Source organism: Eublepharis macularius, chromosome 9 (genome assembly GCF_028583425.1).
Source record: "Eublepharis macularius isolate TG4126 chromosome 9, MPM_Emac_v1.0, whole genome shotgun sequence".
In the NCBI taxonomy this organism is placed as follows: Eukaryota; Metazoa; Chordata; class Lepidosauria; order Squamata; family Eublepharidae; genus Eublepharis; species Eublepharis macularius.
In genome coordinates, this window is record NC_072798.1 from 20,331,080 (window position 1) to 20,349,031 (window position 17,952).

At 43.3% G+C, this 17,952-nt stretch overlaps 1 protein-coding gene across 2 annotated transcripts; it reads left to right on the forward strand.

Annotated features, from left to right (window-relative positions):
* The first annotated feature begins 1 nt into the window (after window position 1).
* Window positions 2–16,725, forward strand: HDHD5 (haloacid dehalogenase like hydrolase domain containing 5). Of its 2 annotated transcripts, none has more exons than XM_054988473.1 (8): window positions 2–182; window positions 3,408–3,617; window positions 5,927–6,039; window positions 7,543–7,636; window positions 8,062–8,095; window positions 9,322–9,496; window positions 10,968–11,156; window positions 11,967–16,725. In XM_054988473.1, the coding sequence occupies exons 1-8, from the start codon at window positions 45–47 to the stop codon at window positions 12,331–12,333; spliced, it is 1,320 nt and encodes a 439-aa protein (XP_054844448.1). In that variant the 5' UTR covers window positions 2–44; the 3' UTR covers window positions 12,334–16,725. The 2 variants fall into 2 exon arrangements, with proteins under 2 accessions (XP_054844448.1, XP_054844449.1); XM_054988474.1 differs by lacking the exon at window positions 2–182 and adding an exon at window positions 779–879.
* Window positions 16,726–17,952: the final 1,227 nt, after the last annotated feature.

Consider the following 17,952-nt stretch of genomic DNA (forward strand, 5'->3'; position numbering starts at 1 on the left):
ACCGGGCCGCTGCCTTAAGTGGAAGATCCGCGGCAGGCAAGCGGATGGCTGTGTGCTGCCTGCTCAATGCGAGCAGAGCAGCGCTCGGGAGATGGTTGCCCGTGGTTGCCGGGCGAAGAGGGGCTAACTTCGGCCGCCGCCTCTGTAGCCGCCCTGCGGGGAGAGCCCCTGGGGTGAGCCAGGTGAGCGAAGCGCCCTGGGCACCTCCCTGGGCGCGGGTGCCCCCTGGCCCTTTCTCTTCCGCCGGTGGCTCTGGAGGCAAGCCTGGCAGCTCGCCCCGTGCCATTTTCTCCTTGGCTTGCTCCTGCCACGCAACTGCTCCCGCCCAGGGCAGCCTCCGTCCGGGCTTCGGGGTGGCCCTTTCCAGCCTGTGTGGAAGGTGGAGAGGAAGCCGTGCCCTGCTCACCTATACGGTGCCATATGGCGGGTTTGGGCAGGGAATTCTGAAGCTGAATGGGGGGCTTCACGCAACACCATCGAGAATTGTGCCTACTGTTGTCAGAACACTGCTGGGGTTGTTGTTGCGGCAGAAACGACCGTGGTTTTTAGGCGGGCAGATTGACGGTGACATGAGCTTTGGTTGTAGGACTTTGCTCGTGTCCTTCGAAGCTTGATAATCTCTGAAATGTCACAGAACTGTTTTTTCCTTGGGCGTTGTAACTCTTAACAGTAGGTTTCATGAACCTGGGTTGGCAGCTGTTGGGTTTATTGGTTTCATGGCTGTGGCCTTGTGATGGTTTTGCTTTCCTTTTCCCAGTTCCCTCCTCCCCTCACCCAATTTGTGCACTATTCCCCCACCCCCACTTCTGTCCTGCTCAACTTTATCATCACATCCCTTTGTCCTCCAGTTGCTCTGAGAAGGCAGAGGCCTAATGTATGGTGAGTATAGCTGTCGATGAACTATGACTGTTAACAGTGGGACCTGCACTTAGTATGCTTTTGTGTGTTTGTGTGCCATGGACTGGAGCAACAGAAAAGGCCTATTGCCTTTTTGGACAGCTTGTGAGGTTTCAGGGGGCTGGGTCTTGGAGAACAGGACTGTATGGACCTTTGGTCTGGGAAGGGCTTGAATATTTATCTAGCTTGCAGTTTGTTCCCTGGTAACTGCAAGTAACTGTTACTTGAGTCTAAGCTTGTTTGGTTTCAGTCTGCTTAGACTGGAGTAACTTTGTATAAGACTAGTAAATTAGGTGAAGACCCTTCTAAGCAAGTGTGGTATAGTAGCTAGGGTGTCATAGTATGATCTGGGGAACTTAAGTTCAAATCCCCATTCTATCGTAAACGCTTGCTGGGTGACCTTGGGTCAGTCACACACTCTCAGCCTAACCTACCTCGCAGAGATAAAATGGAGGAAGTGACTATGATGTAAGCTGCTCTGGGTCCCCATTGGAGAGAAAGGCAGGGTAAAACTGACATAAATAAATAAGCAAATGAATGTTGTACTCTGTAAACAAATGTAGTTTTTGCTAAAGACCTGTCTGAACAAGCCAATTAAGAAACACGCAATTTCTCCTTGTGAAACAGCTAAAACTAGCTCTTATGTCAGTGTTGTAAGACAAAGTTCATGCAATAATAGTATGAGATTTCTTATCTTTATTTACTTCTTTTTCTTATCCCATGCTGTTTTAGTTTTTTGTACATAAATCAATTGCATGTGACCTGGGATGGGGACTGAAGGGGAATTCAAGGCAACCTTGGATAGAGGATTTTGTGTTGGGTATACTGATGACTCTTTCAGATACAGAAACTGTGTCATGCTGGTTGGCTATAGTCAAAACGGGCTAGCACAGTCCAGTTATTTGGCAATAGCACCTGTTTGGCTTGTTACCTTCTGTGCCATACATACACACCCCTTTCCAAGTTACTGCCAGAGCTACTGGAGCAATCTTGCGTCTGCTAGTAGTGTAATTCTTCTAAGAAGAGGGTTGCTCAGCCTTGTAACCTTCCAGAAAATGGATGCTGAACATGCATGAAGCTGCTTTACACTGTGTTTGCTCTTACAAGCATTGTCTGTCCAGGGTCTCAGGCAGAGATCTTTCCTATCCTCAACTATCTGAGCCTTTTAACGGGGTGGTGGGAGTTGAACAATAGGATGCATGAAAAGTAGATGTTCTACCCCTGAACTACAGCCTTTCTCCCCATACAACGTTCATGTAAAATGTCATATGTCTATGAAGAGGGATTGGCTTCTATGAGTAGTTGTGTGGAGGGGGGAGGTAGTTGTGAACTTCCTGCACTATGCAGGGGGTTGGACTAGATGACCCTGGAGTTCCCTTCCAACCGTATGATTCTATGACTTGGGATACTGCCAGAATTGACCCTCTGGGTCACACATATTTTCAAGTATATGGTAATCCCATCTTTAGGTTTATATACAATATTTGATCGATAATCTTTATTGGCACATAATCAGTATGTTAAAACCACTCCTGAACTTACTTGGAAGTCCATTGATTCCAGAGTGACTTACTTCCTAGTGGGAGTATGTTTCAGAATGCAGTGTAAGGTAACATATTTTCTTCTTAACTGTATTTTAACTGTATTACTATTAATACAGCTCTTGTTAACGGTAGATATAACTCTGATACATTAGAACAAAGGTCCCCAATGTGGCACCTGTGAGTGCCATGGTGCCTTCCAAGTGCCTTTACGGTACGTGGGGCTTTTGCCAAGTAAGGCTTCTGGTTGGCCACTGGTGATCTGATTAGCTGTGCAGATGAAAAGGCATCGTGTTAAACTGAGCTTCTGCCTGAAATGTTGGAAGACTTACTATGAGAGCTATGCCTGACTTATTGCATCCCAGAACCCTGTGTCAGAATTCCAAAAGTGCCCACAGGCTCAAAAAAAGGTTGGGGACCCCTGCGTTAAAATCAGTCCTGGATTGTCCTGATTCATAGTTGTTCTGGAACTGTCTCAAAGTATGTATAATCAGTCATCAGTGGGTACAGATGACCATTCTGTGAAAATTGGCAGTCAGGCTTGTTGACCCTACAGGATGTCTTAGAATGTTTCTTCTCGTCCTCCTAGCAACCTAGTCTTTGAGGGTTTTATACCCATATCTTGGGCAGGGCCTTCTCAGTGGCTGCCCTGGGGTTGTCGATTTGTTATCAGGAGGTTAGGTAACATATTTAAGTTCTGACTTTTATAAAATGGAGTAAAGTCTGCTTGTTTGGTAAGGCCTTGAGGCGGTTTATACTATTAGTTTCCTACTTTTAGTTTTTAAGTGATGTTCTTGTGAACTGTCTTGAACAGTTATGGAAAATGGAATGTAAATTGTTTGGATAAAAAAGAATGGGAAATGTTAACTCCTCCGTTTTCTTGCCTTGCTAAGGGTCATCTCTCCTTAGCCTTATTGTACCTAAATGGTAACAATGCACTGTCTAATTCCTTTAAATCATTGTCCGCAGCGAACCTCCTCTCCCACTTTTGGATTCCTCTTTGATATCGATGGGGTGCTTCTACGTGGTCAGCTTGTGATTCCAGCTGCCAAGAAAGCCTTACAGAAACTCACAGATTCCAAGGGCCAGTTCTGCGTACCAGTTGCATTTGTAACCAATGCTGGGAACTGCTCTCGTGATGGCAAAGCTGAAGAGCTATCCAATGCTCTGGGATTTAAGGTAGGGAGGCTCCCTCTGACACCCTGGGCCACTGCCTGGTAGGTCTAAGCTGTACGGCTAGAATTCTGCAGTGTGGGATTCTTTCAGAAAGAGAACATCAGTCGTATGAACTTGGAGGCTTTCCATGCAGTCTGTTTTGTACAAATAAAAACACAGTTGCTATCAGTTTGTTGTGCACACTCTAGATGTTTTCAAGGAAAGTGCTTCTATGGTGGATATTTATTTGTTACTTATAATCTGCCTTTCTCTCTGAGACTCAAGGTGGGTTACACAATATAAGTCAATACAATCAATGGTTGGTACATCCAACAAACCATGCGATGGAATGTGGTGCTGATGGGAAGTGCCATCAAGATATAGCTGATTTATGATGACCTCTAGTGGGGTTTTCGTGGCAAGAGATTAACAGAGGTGGTTTGCCGTTGTCTGCCTCTGCAACTTTGGTCTTTGTTGAAGGTCTCCCATCCCATTAGTGACCAAGACTGACTCTGCTTAGCTTTTGAGATCTGGCAGGATCAGGCTTGCCTGGGCTATCCAGGTCAAGGCACAATCAGGTATGGATTGCAGAAATTAGAAAGCAAGCACAGAACCCAATACAGATATGCAACATTGCAGAAACAAAACATAAGTGATTTGACATGAACTGCTTTTCTCGGCTCTGGACAGATTGTGTTTTAGAGAAATGCAAGGCTTTTCTCCCAAATAGTGTGTGTGTGTGTGTGTGTGTGTGTGTGTCTGCATTATTATTATGATTGCTATGTGAAATGTAGCCATGCAGGTGTCATATTTTTTTATTATTGAAGGTTGTATTCAAAAACTCCATTTTCCAACTTTTTGCTGGTGTAGTGAGACTCTTCCACAGGCATAAAACTCCGCTTTTAAAACCCGCTGTGTGTGATATTATTCACATACGAAGGTGCTTCAGCCAGTTTTCTTGGGGTGTTCATTCACGAATCTGGTCTACTTTACCTGGCAGAGTCTCTTTGATCCTTCAACTGGAGATGCTGCAAATTGAGCCTAACGCACGTGCTGTGCTTCTCGCTTAGTGTCAAGAAGTGACCAATTTCCTCCCTATTTTTCTTTCTCCATACCATTTTGTCAAATGTATTGTCGAAGGCTTTCACGGCCGGAGAACGATGGTTGTTGGGGGTTTTCCGGGCTGTATTGCCGTGGTCTTGGCATTGTAGTTCCTGACGTTTCACCAGCAGCTGTGGCTGGCATCTTCAGAGGTGTAGCACCAAAAGACAGAGATCTCTCAGTGTCACAGGGAGACACTGAGTGTCAGTGTCACAGTGTCACTGTGACACTGAGAGATCTCTGTCTTTTGGTGCTACACCTCTGAAGATGCCAGCCACAGCTGCTGGCGAAACGTCAGGAACTACAATGCCAAGACCACGGCAATACAGCCCGGAAAACCCCCAACAACCATTTTGTCAAAGTTTGCTCTTTTATTTTTGACTTCAGCATGCACCTGGCTATTCATAGCACTTTATTTGGCTACAAACATTCCTCTTATTACTGAGCTCCTTCAATAACACGAGTTACTAGCTAAGAGAGAAGATCTGGTGGAAAGAGAGAGCCAGACAAGCCATCAGTAAATTGGCAATGTGTTGAGAGGACTGTGATGGGAACTCTGTTCTATCCGCAGTATTGTTTGCATATGAAAATGCTTTCACAACTGACTTAGAACTTTTACTTCTTAGTCTATTTAATATAAGTCCCAAGTAGACTAAACTGCTTGGGGTATTGTGGTAGTGCAGCGTAATGGTTCTTGGATATCTGCCTTTAAACATATTACATATATCTGTGTCGGGTGCTGTTCCTAATACCTGCTTATCACTTGCTGTTTCAGTCATCAAATGATGATTTTCATCTATGAAACTGGCATTGATTGCACTGCACATCATGCATCACACAAAGTGATCATATCATGGTGTCATTTGAGCACAGCAATACAAAGTAGAGACAGATCACGTGCTTAGGAATGTTGCTTTCTGTTTTTGTATGTGAACCTGCCTTTGTGTAGCAATGGAGTGTGTGTTTGTGCATCACTCATTCGGTAATATTTTTAAACATCGATGTCTTATGCTAAAATGGGACAACCACTATATTATATGTTGACATGCCCTTACCCAGGTTGCCTTCCAAGCGAGCTTTCTGGATCTATTATCTGAGTGAAGAACAACAGATTTGAGTATTCTTGTGGGAATTACTTAGCTGAGTGTCACCGAGGCACTGGAGAGTGCAGCTGGAAATACTGCATGTGGAAAAATAGGGCACTCAACCTGCTGACCTCTTCTGTCTTTCAGATTTCTCCTGACTGGGTGATCCTCTCTCACAGCCCGTTGCGTCTCTTCCACACGTTCCATAACAAGCGCATATTGGTGTCTGGCCAGGGACCTGTGGCACAAAATGCCAAGGAGTATCCTTTGCTGCTTTTTAGAAAAAATAACTTCATAAACATATAACAAGTATGAAATCAGTGTTACAGTAGATATGAGACTTGGCAGAGTTCTCCAGTTGCTGTACTTATTGAACAAATATTATTGCAGTTGGCATACTCGGAAGCAAATGTGTATACTATAATGGATGCTGAGTTGGACTAGGACTGAGACAACTTCAGGTTGGTTCTAGATTCCTACAATCCAAATCCTATTGCATTGTCCATTTGATGTCCCATTTTGCTGGTTGTATTGACTTAATTACTCTGTGTAAAACGCCTTGAGTCCCAGTGAGAAAGGTGGATTATAAATGTAAATAAACAAACTTGGGTTCATTGAGGTACCTTGGCCTCGTCACGATCTTGGCCTAACTTACCTCACAGAATTGTTTTGGAGGTAAAATGAAATAACACTTAGGTATGCTGTTCTGAGCTCCTTAGAAGAACCATTGGCTATAATTGTGAGAACTGACCAAGATTTTATTTTGTCATGCTTTGATAAAGTCATTCACAGTCCAACTTGTGAAGAATGACTGATTGGACCAAAGACAACTGAGACAAAGTCAAAGCTAAGGGGCTTCCCCAAGCTATCACCTCTTGGATCACTCTTGAAGAGGCACTGATAGATTTGGGTATTATATGGTGCATCTCACAAGACTGTAGAAATTTATAATGGTTCATCTGTGTGACTTCACTGAAATGTACTTTCATATGGAGTCCAAAGCATCCCTATTTCTAGAAATTAGTTTCTAGTCATGAAAGGGTGTTCCTAGAAAACTCTTTTGAGTACCACACTTCTGCCTCTCAGTGAGGGCATGAAGTGAATTCCAATGCAGTAAGGTTGTTCCCACATTTTCTAAGGAGATGAAATTTGATACAGGTGTAGGCTAATATCCCCTAAATACCTAAACTATTTTTAAAAAGATTGAAATCCACAACAGACAGCCATAATCAAGTGTAGAATTGCTCATGGCGAATACTGGTTTACTGGAGCTCTGTTATGCCTTCACACAGTTAAATCAGACTGGGAGAGCTGCTGTAGCACAGTGGTTAAGTGGTTTGGCTGTGAATCGGCACTCTACTGGTTCGAATCCCACTACTGCCATGAGCTCAGTAGGTGGATTTGGGTTAGCCACTCCTCTCGGTCCCAGTTCCACAGCTGTATTGTGGGGGATAATAATAACACTGACTTGTTCACCACTCTGGGTGAGGCACTAATCTGTCTAGAAGAGCGTTATATAAGCACTGTTGTTGTTGTTACGAGAATTTCCAGTAGCAGCAAGAAGCATAAGTGAATCTACTGGTATATGTGATGCCTCTTCTGTTTCTGTGGAGGAACAGAGATGTGGCTTTTAAAAAGATGTGATGGCAGCCTCAGAGTAGAGTTTTTACGGGTTTCTTCACCCAGGTGCTTTAGTAATTTCTGAATATTTCTCTTAGACAGAACAGGGTTTTTTTTAAAATTTCCTTGACCATCTAAAATAGCCTGGGATTCCAGCATATTGTTACCATTGAAGATGTAAGGAAGGCCTTTCCTTTGCTTGATATGGTTGATCAAAGCCGGAGGCCAAAAGAACTGGCAAGTATTATGACTGTAATGTCAATTTGAGAGTATGGGTGACCGCTGGCGGCATGCCTCTGGCTTGGTAGGATTATTCTTCTGGCTACTTTCAGTTGACCTATTTTGTTGTTAAGGTTCATTACAGCAAATGTTTCCATTTTATCTTCACCCAAAAGGCTAGACCTGTAACGGGACAAAAATTTCTGTTATGCGCTCTTGTTTTCCATAGTCACACATTCCCGAAAGTCAAGGTTGCTAGTAAGCAGATTTTTTAAAAAAACTTCTTCCAAAGGCTCTGTGGCTATGCTAGATTTCTTACAAAACCCATTATCCCTAAGGCTTTGTGCTTGGATACTAAGCCTCATGACTTGCTCTTGCAAAATCCTGGCCTGTTCTTTTGGATGTTGCAAAATGACGAAGATTTTCTCTCTCCTTTTTGCCAGCCTCCTCCAACCACTGATTTCCCTGCCATAGAGGGTAAGTGACTGTTTCTTTTCAAATGTTCTTGTAGATGCATTCTAGTAGAAGAGGTTCCATGTGATGTCAGCTACCATGGGTGGCCCTTGTTAAATCATTTTTCTCTTTGGGTAGAACGAGATGTAATCTCTCTATGAACATGTTGCTCCAAACCTGTTTTCTGCAATAAAAGGAGTGGAGGGAAGCAGGGAGGCAGTTATGGGGGTGAGTAGGGAGTTAACACTCTTGTACCTGGTTATCTCCTGAAAAACCCCAGAGATGATTCTGCCAGCCAATACTTCTCTCATTTTGGAGCCCAGTTGGGAAGGGGGATTAATCCATAAAACACTGGCAGAGAGTGATGGAGGGATATTTGTAGGGGAGAATTGGCAGATAAAAGTTACATGCACACCTTTCCTTTCTGCTGAATCTTTCTGGCAAGTGTCTTTGCAGTAGCAGAAAATCCTGTGATCTTTCTGCCCTTCCTTGAAAATGCCTACATGGTATGGAAATGCAAAAAGCTGGCATATCCACCTCCCCTCCTTTAAGGCTTTGGTTCCATTCTCTCTGGGAAGAATATACCTGGTCCTCTCTAACCATTGCTGGACTTGCAAGAAGTTGCATAGACAAGGTTCATTGTTCTTTCCACGGAGTCCTGTCCCACAGTGCCTGACAAAAGCCAAGGAGGGATGGCACCAATATGTGAAAGATAATTGTTGCAGAATCATATCAGTACTATTATATATTGTAAATACACTGTATTTTGAAAGATTGTGTGAACAAGCAACTCTAACACTCTATGGTAACCAGTGCTTTTTGAAGGAGAAGACTCTTCATTGTATGGTGGGGAGGAGAAACAAAGTCACCCCCTCCCCCCAGGAATGTTGATCTGAAATCTTTGGTCTCATCCATGCTTGGTGCATCTATATATATCTGACACATCGAAGGCCATCTACTGGATGTGTCACATATATGGCTTAAATTTGTATCCTTGATTGGACTGCCCACCACAGGGCCTGTGGTAGGGGACTAGTCATAATGTTGGCTTTCCAAACCAATGAACATGTTTGGACAACACCAAACAGTTTGGGGAATTTGATGGGAGTTAGAGATTGCTTGCAGATGGGAATGCAAAATATTTGCCTCTTTTTCAAGACGAGCACTGTGAGTGGTTAGGCATAGTTAGTCTATCATACAATAGACCTTGTTCTAAAACTTCCCTGTGTTTCTCATAATGTTCACTTTAGGGATAGTTCTATTTGGGGAGCCAGTCCGGTGGGAAACATGCTTGCAGTTGATTATTGATGTGCTCCTCAGCAATGGGAATCCGGGAGCTGACCTTTCTACTGTGCCATACCCACATCTGCCTATCCTGGCCTGCAACATGGATCTTTTGTGGATGGCAGAAGCTAAAATGCCAAGGTGATGTAAATGTTCTTTGTGGATCTCCATCCCTTCAAATCTGTAACAGGTTCATGGAGGATAGATTACTCCACTGGATATGCCTCAGTTACTGGGCTCATTTCAAGGTTTTGACTATTGCCTACAAAGCCCTTCATGGCCTTTATATCTGAGGGACCGCCTCTCTCCTTATGCTCTGCCACAGCAGCCTCCCTCATCTAAACAAGGCCTTCTGCAGGTTCCAACCTGCAATTGGGCAAAGTCATTAGCTGCTCTACACACACTTTCTCTGTTGCGGGTCCCATCTTGTGGAATGGCTAGAGCAAGACTGGCCTTGCTGGACCCATTTAGTGAAGTCCATCCTTTTGTTTCCATCCAAAGCGAAGAAGCTGTGAACCATCGAGGTTAACGATTAAGGAGAATACATGTATCATGTACCCAAAGTTCACAATACAGCATGGTATGGTAATGAAGAGTGTCTCAGTGGGATTGAGGGCACTTCTGTTTGCATCCCCACTCTGCCACGGAAGAATTCTGGGTGGCCTTGGGCCAATCATTCTTTCAGCCTAACCTACCTCAAAGGGTTGTTGTGAGGATAAAATGGAGATGAGGATGGTGTATACTGCTTTTGGGCCCCCACTGGGGAGAAAGGCAGGGTACAAATGAAGTAAATAAATAAAATAACACAGAACACATCGTTGAAGTATGTTGTACAGAATGCTGAAATCAGGCTTGGAAGCCCATTCTTGAGGAGCGTTTTTTGAGATGGTTTAGAATTGATGGGCTGGCTGTCATTTATCCCACTTTTTTTAACTCCTTGGGCTCTTCTCACAGCTTTGGGATTTTGAACGATGACTGATAATGGATGTAGATTTTGATCTGTAGCTCTCCTAATTTTTAATTCCATTTTAATTTCTCTTGTGTTACCACGTGGTTACTTTCAGTGATTCTTCTAGGTAGGTAATAGATTTTCATGTTTGACTTATTTGAATGAATTGAAAAAAACAAAACGTATACCCCATTCTTCTCCTTAATGGGTCCCAAAATAGCTTGCAATGTTGTTATCCCCCCCTTGTATTTTATCCTCGTGATAAACACCAACCTGTGAGGCAGATAAGTCTGAAAGAAAGTGACCTGGCTCCGGGTCTCCCAGCGAGCTTCCAGAGGAGATTCAAACCTTCCCTAGCTCAGCCTCTAACATCACACTGGCTGTCAGTGTTACCCTCTAGTGGCTCATTACTTCTGCTCCCTGGTTCATCTGGAAGAGCCTTTCTTATCCATGTACATCCAAGAGCAGCCAGACAGATGCTTTTGGATGCTGACAAGAAGAATACTAAAGTCCTTCCCTGATTCCTTCTCGTCCCTCTTTATCTGTAAGCGGGCCATAATGTTGTTATTCTCTTGGCTGTAATTAGCATTGCTACATGATGGGTGACAAGTTCTTGTGTTCCAGTGAGTACGTAATGCTGACAGGGGTCTTTTTCCTTGTTAGATTTGGCCATGGCACTTTTCTTCTGTGCCTGGAGAGCATTTACAAGAAAATGACGGGCAAGGAGCTGAAGTACGAGGCCCTAATTGGCAAGCCCAGCACAGTCACTTACCGCTATGCTGAGCACATTATCAAACAGCAGATGGAGTGCCATGGCTGGATGTCCCCTCTGCGGCAACTATACGCTGTTGGGTAAGCAATCCCTTTTCCTGGGGTAAGAAGGAGGCCATGGTGACTGAGCACTCACAGTGAGAAGGACGAAAAGGTTTATGTACGTTATAGGGTTATCGGTTTTTATTTTTAGGGGGGAGATGGAATAAAGTATCTTCTTTCCTATAAACAATAGACAGGTTAGGGGGCGGGATGGTTTAATGACTGGAAATCAAGTACTTCTTGCCCTAGTCACCTGAAAGGAGGACTAGGATTTTTTCTCCCTATATGTGCCATCAAGAAAAAGAGGTAGCCATCTTACGTTTGCAAACCAATCGAGTAGAAACCTACACGTGAAGGAATAAATGGGAATACACGTATGTACTCAGAGTATCAAAATGCAGTTAATTTGACCTTGTTCACATATGGATAATTGCATATATATATCGGTAGACAATCAACATAAGGCAATCAATAATTCATATACAAACCAAATTACACAATTCAAATTCCCATGGCAATGGTCAAGATCAGTACACATCAGATTCATATAACTATCAATGAGTCATATACAGACAGTGCTCACTCTCCCCACCAGTAAATATTTTATGAAGGTTGATGTTCCACGTCAAAGCAGTTTATTCATAGAGTCAACCGTAACAGCTGGGGACATTTGCATGCAAGTTACAGTTATGTACATTAACTAAAACCCCATTGTGTATAATCTTTTTAGGGGGATCATCTTACATTCAGGGTTGCCTTCTTTTTGTGTAAATACAGAACTAATACCGCCAACATACACACTCCTTTTGTCATTTTTAATTTTTTTTTAATCTGATTGGCTACTCACAGAGACAACCCAATGGCTGACATTTATGGCGCAAACCTCTACAACCGTTACCTCCAGGCTCAGGCTGAAGTAAGTGTGACTGCAATGGTTGCCGATATCCAGGGCAAGGAACGTCACGCACCAAAGGAAGATTCTGACGTCTCGCTCAGCTGTGTTCCAAGCTGCCAGTCTATCCTGGTCTGCACTGGAGTCTACAGTCGCCATGGAGACATGCCCGCTGACTGTAACGAGAGCACAGTGGAGACTGTATTCCACGGGCATCGGGACTTCCATTTTGACCCCGACCTGGTGGAGGCTTCTCATGTTGTGCGTGATGTGAATGATGCAGTAGAACTTGTCTTTCAGAAAGAGAACTGGGAAAGAGAGTGACTCACCCACTGTTGGCACCTAACTTGGGGACACAAAGGTAGAGCTCAGTTCATTCTTTAACCCAAGACAAAGTAAAAGAAAATTCTCCTCTTGTGTGTTTTGTGGGAGTTGTAAAAAAAAAAAAAAAAGGCAGAACCTAGATCCTTATCTTTGGCAGCAAAAGACTGGTTAGGGCACTTATACTACCTGACTTGAAATCCTGGCATCAGTTACCAGGTTAAAATGCTAGTTCTTTGTTTGAATAAGTTCAGCAATAAAAAGAATTGGTCTGTCTACTTGCAAGGGCCAAGCCATTGCCGTTAAGGGCTTTTTGTATCTTGTCTTTGTCCCCAGTACAGTCAGCTGACCACAGTTCTGTTAACCCAGTTTTTGGATAAAACTGACTTCTTTGCCAAAGGACAATGGGAGGTTTTGGTACCATTTCTACATCCCATCTAAATGCTTTTACGTGTTCTGGTGTGTGCTTTACCAGAGCCATCAAACCTTTCCACAAGGGTCGCTTCACATTTTGGAATCTGCCTCTTCCAAATGTGCCTGTGGGTACTTGAAGTGTGCAAGTACTTAATGGATGTTAAAGGAATTGATTTATAGAAACCCTGTACCTGAAAATCGTGTGCAAACCCTTGTATTAAAGCAGAATAAGTGGGGAGCTATGAGACTCACCCTTCCTCCCTTTGCTCGCTTGCCTATGTGCTGTCAGGCGTGCAGTTCCCCGAAGGGTCCAGCTAAAGTCAGAGGGGAGGGGAAATCTCACTTGCTTCCTCCTGACCACTCTGCTTCCCCCTTGCTCCTTTGCCAGAATCCTGCCCTCCTTCTCCACCCTTCCTGCCAGTCCTCTGCTTGCCGTGCAGTCACGTTGGTGGAGGTGGCAGCAGGCGAACACACCTGCCTACAGCCACGCTGCCTCAGGGGCTTCTGTGCTTAATCCTCTGGCCTCCTACTTCCAATGCTGCTGGTGGCTTCCCCTGCCCACCTGCCTGCATGCCTCTAGCATGGCTTCCTCAACTGCGGTGCAAAAGGAGGCCTCCAGCTCATTTCTCACCTGCGCTAGTGCAGAGAATGAGTTGTTTGTACATGTACAGACAAATGTAGTCTGTTTTTAATTTTTTTTTAAAAAAAAAAATTATCCCCCTTTTAAGGCTTGTAATTTTCCTGCAAATCTGGGTATCCTCCCAGGTTCATTTTTTTTTAAAAAAAAATCTCATTTCACCCTATATGGCCCCAATCCACAGATTTAAGTATCCACAAATGGGGCCAAGTTGAAGATGGATATATTGATACTGCTTCACTGGACAAAGTGAAAGCAGTATAGCTGGTAGGCATAACCCTCAAGAATCTCAAGTAGGCATGATAATTAAATCCTGCCCTCAGGGTTGCCCCCCAACCTCTTCATCTTGTCTTCCCCAAAATACTTATTTTGGCTTGCTGCCAGCTGTGTGTGTCACTGTCCTTTCTATTCTTCCATAGCCTGTGTGTCTTGGCATACTGATCTTGGTGTGCAGGCATTGATGAGATGCTAGGGGTGAGGTTCACAGATCGGCTGTCTGGTGATAACAGCATTATTCATTTTTCAGTTACCCAGTGCAAGAGAAATGACACATACCAAATCCTAAAGCAAATGGATTTAATCTATTTTAAGAGCAAACACAAGAGCAAACACGTGCATGTGTTCCTTTTTTTCCTTCTTCCCCAATAGCAATATTAACTCTGTACAAAACAAACCTTTCCCCTTAAAATAATGAGATTATGGTCTGGTTTGTGGTAATTCCAGATGGTGTTCTAACATCCTCTGACTCAGGGTGATGTGGGGTACTGTGGCAATTTCCCTTAGAAATCAGGGGCTTGGACCCTGAGTTGTGCATGCACAGCAGTGATATCTTGTTCATATGCTGTCACAGAGATCTAACAGAAGGCGTCTGTAGATGGCGCTTTTTGTGCAAAGGGTTCAGCGGGGTGGCCTGTGCAGAAACCTTGGAGGGGGCAGTCAAGCTTATAGGCTGTGATATGGAAAGCCTTCATTCTGTATAGTATAAAATGTGCTAGGATATTTTTTATATCAAAAGACCCTCTTCAGTAATAGCAAGGCTCAAATACAAAGGGTGATGGAGAAAGGTACACATTTTGCACCAAGATTATTGTATTGGCTTGACTGGGAGATACTCCTATTTCATGTTAATCTATAAACAAAGTCCCACATTCTCACCTTCAGTAGAGTAGGTGGTGGCTATGTAACATGAGCAATATCGTCTCTTTCTTATACCTCTGTAATTCATCAAGTGCTATTTGTTGTAATGGGAGATCAGTATGGCACAGTTAGCTTTGGGCTCTCAACTCTTCCTGCTACTTGGTGTTGAATTCTTCTCATATAGAGGAGAGCTCTTCAAGAAGGACGTTCTTCTCCCAATGAAAACTGCAAGCTTAGTTCTCTATTGCCCATATTCTTTTTTCCCATCTAGGCCTCAATAGATTATCAACACGTGAGATTGTACCTTTTGGCTTGATTTTTGGAAAAGCTTCATATGTCTTTAAGGTATGGGTGGTATGGATTGTTACCTCCTATTTGCCATAACTAATGTTATACTTAATAAATAACTACTTATTATGTTCTTTTCTGGGCAGAAAATCCTTTTGAAGTTTCTGGCAAAGGCTTGTTTTTATACTTACATCGTCAGTTGTATTGAGGACAGCTAGCAGTTAGCATGTTGGGTGAGAATCAGGTTCAAATCATCACTTGGCCGTGACACTCTCTGCATGATCTTTGCTAACCATTCTCTTACAGCCTAGTCTACTCCAAAGGGTTGTTGTGAAAATAAAATAAGTGATGGGACAGCCATGGGTGCCATCTTGGCCAAAGGGTGAGAGAGATGCTTGGCCTAAGAATTTGCCAGGCATTAGCCAAAAACAGTTTTGTTGTCCACACATTTACATTTGGGGTGCCGTACAATGAAGTATTAGTGCACTGAAAATCGTCAGAAAGATTGGCTAAGTCAAAAGGAGCAGTATTATGTCTTGTGCACAGAGAGAGAATTTGTGTAGCACCTGCAGCCAAGTGCTGTGTACAAACAGACAATGGATATTTGGATCTGCTGGCAGAATTACAGAGAAGCCAAGAGGTAAAAAATAGATAGTAAGGAAGAAAAAATCAGAGGCTCAAATAAAAGAGAACTTTGGCACAAAAAACAAGTGTTCATTTTTTAAAATATAGAATGGGAAGAAAGAGGTAGACAAAACAGAATCCCATGGGGGAAAGATGCAAATATAGATACGATGCTGTATGTCTGATCTAACAGTTCAAATAATGGCTCCTCAGCCACTTCATGTTGGGAAACTTGGAGGGGGAGCAGGCTTAAATCCTCCTTTCCCCAATAATGTAGCTGTTATTGGACTTGGGCCTGTGTATGATTTAAAAGAAATGCTGGGAAGCTTTGTGCATAGAACATCCAATGTGGTGAATAGTTGAGCTTTGGACAAAGGAACTGAGTAAGAGAACATATTTGGGCTAGCGGGTGGCAAAGCATCAACAGAAAAGAGAGGGGAGAAAAGGAATAAATGTGGGCAAAAGGATGCAACCAGTATTTTAAAAGTGAATACATGCTGAAGAAAGAAAGTTGGTGAAGAGAAGCTGGAATAATAGAGACAAGGAAACTAGGAGACCAGAGTGAAATGTATTCCTGTGAGCGTCCAATGAATTAAAATACCCCCCCCCCCCCCGTTACCTTGCACTGGTTTCTTCCCCTTTGTGACACTGGTTTGGGTGTACTGCAGTTCTTCTTAAGTATGTCATCCCACCTTCTAATCCGGAAAGATTTTTCTCTCCTGCTCGTCATAATTGGTGCCTACGTGTGCTCTGTTTTACTAGCCTAAAACCGCCTTATTCTCCTTTTGTGTTTTGCCTTCTGGGACTGCCAGCTCCTGACAGCTGTAGCTAGATGTAATTAGGGCTTTTAGCGCCTGTGCTTTATTTTAAGCATTTCTCCCCCTCAAACCTTCCAGTCTCCTCTGTTTTCCTTGACAAACCGTATGTGGAGTGTGTGTGTGTATTTCATTGCTCATTGCTTCTTCATGCAATTTTAAGATGCTTACATAATATCCAGTTGAAACGCCCTGGCTTTGTTTTTTTTCAATTTCACCAAAAAGAAAATATTCTGAATTTGTCCTTGAAGGGTCTGACTTGGGTTCCGATGTACTGGACCCAGCTGATTATGCCATTAGACACAAGGCAGGAAGCAGCCAGGCACCCCTTCTATCATGCCTGGATCTGATAATATCCCTCTCTAAGCACCATTTGCACTGAACTTTAACATAACTTGTATTTTTTATTCCTGTAATCTGCTTTTTCCAGCCAATTTTGGCTCAAAAATAGGATCAATAAACTAATTCAAAGCTAAGAAATATTACTGAATTATTATTGTCACTGTTGGCTAGAGACCCTGGTAGACCTGAGTATTGTGCTTATTTGGGCCTTGATGTAAGTCCGGCCTCAGGCTCAGAACCTATTTTTAATGTTGAGACACAACCCTGAAAGTGCTCAAAATAATAATACAGAGGATGAACTTCTGAGCATGTGGAGATTGCCTTTTGTCTCCCCTCTGTGAGATTACAACCAGGCTGCGCATAGCTGCGGTTAGAGGGGAAATTTTTCCTAGATTGGCTGTTATGACTTCTTGGTAAGTATGTACACTGCTACCCCTTAGTGTTAGAAATCAAGCCCTGAAAATGATACAAATACAAATACAAGTGGCATTCAATAGGCTTTATAGCTATTCTTTTTTTGTCTTCCTGTCCTATTTCCTTTTATCATATTCCATTATTAGAAGTGGGTTACTCCCATTTTACAGCTGCATGCCCTGCTCCAGTAACAGAGGTCATTTTGCTGAAAAAAGAGCTTTCACTCTTAACTGTTATGGTTACAGTAATGCATCTGGATGTATATTCACATTGCGGAACTCATCGAGGCAGTGCCTGATGTGTATCCTCCTGAGGCAGGGCCCACTCGTTAGGTGCTAGTTTTTTGCAAAAATTGGGGCTGAACAAAAAAACAATGACTTGTCCAAAGACATTTGCAACCAAAGAAGGGTTTAAATCATCCACTCTTCTCCCTGGTTAGAAAGGTGGAGCCAGGAAAGGCCAACACCACCATATTTTAAAAGAATAATTTCAAGAACGTTGATGTTGGCACTCTTAACTTCTTTGTTCTGGAGTAGTTATTTTCTCCAGAGAGATTGTAGGGTATAATCTCTGCTAATGTGCTCAGTGAAAACTCTACAAGTGGTTGTAACCATTCCATGGGGGCTGGTAAAGTGGTTATGCAATGCTGGCATGTATGTGACTATATCAGAGCAGGCAGAGTGTGGGGGTGGGGTTGAGACAGGAAGTCCTTGCTTACCCCCTCCCCCTGTCACAAATTAGCTAGATTTAGGAATTATTTTATTTAGAGTGCATTTTTATCTCGCCTTCATCCAGAGAGCTCAGGGTGGCTTGCATCATCCTTCCCTCCTCTATCTTATCCACCTACCAGCCCTGTGAAGTAGGTTAGAGAGAAGGAGACTGGCCCAAGGACACTCTGTGAGGTTCATGGCAGAGTGGGGATTTGAACTCACATCTTTATAAACTCCTACA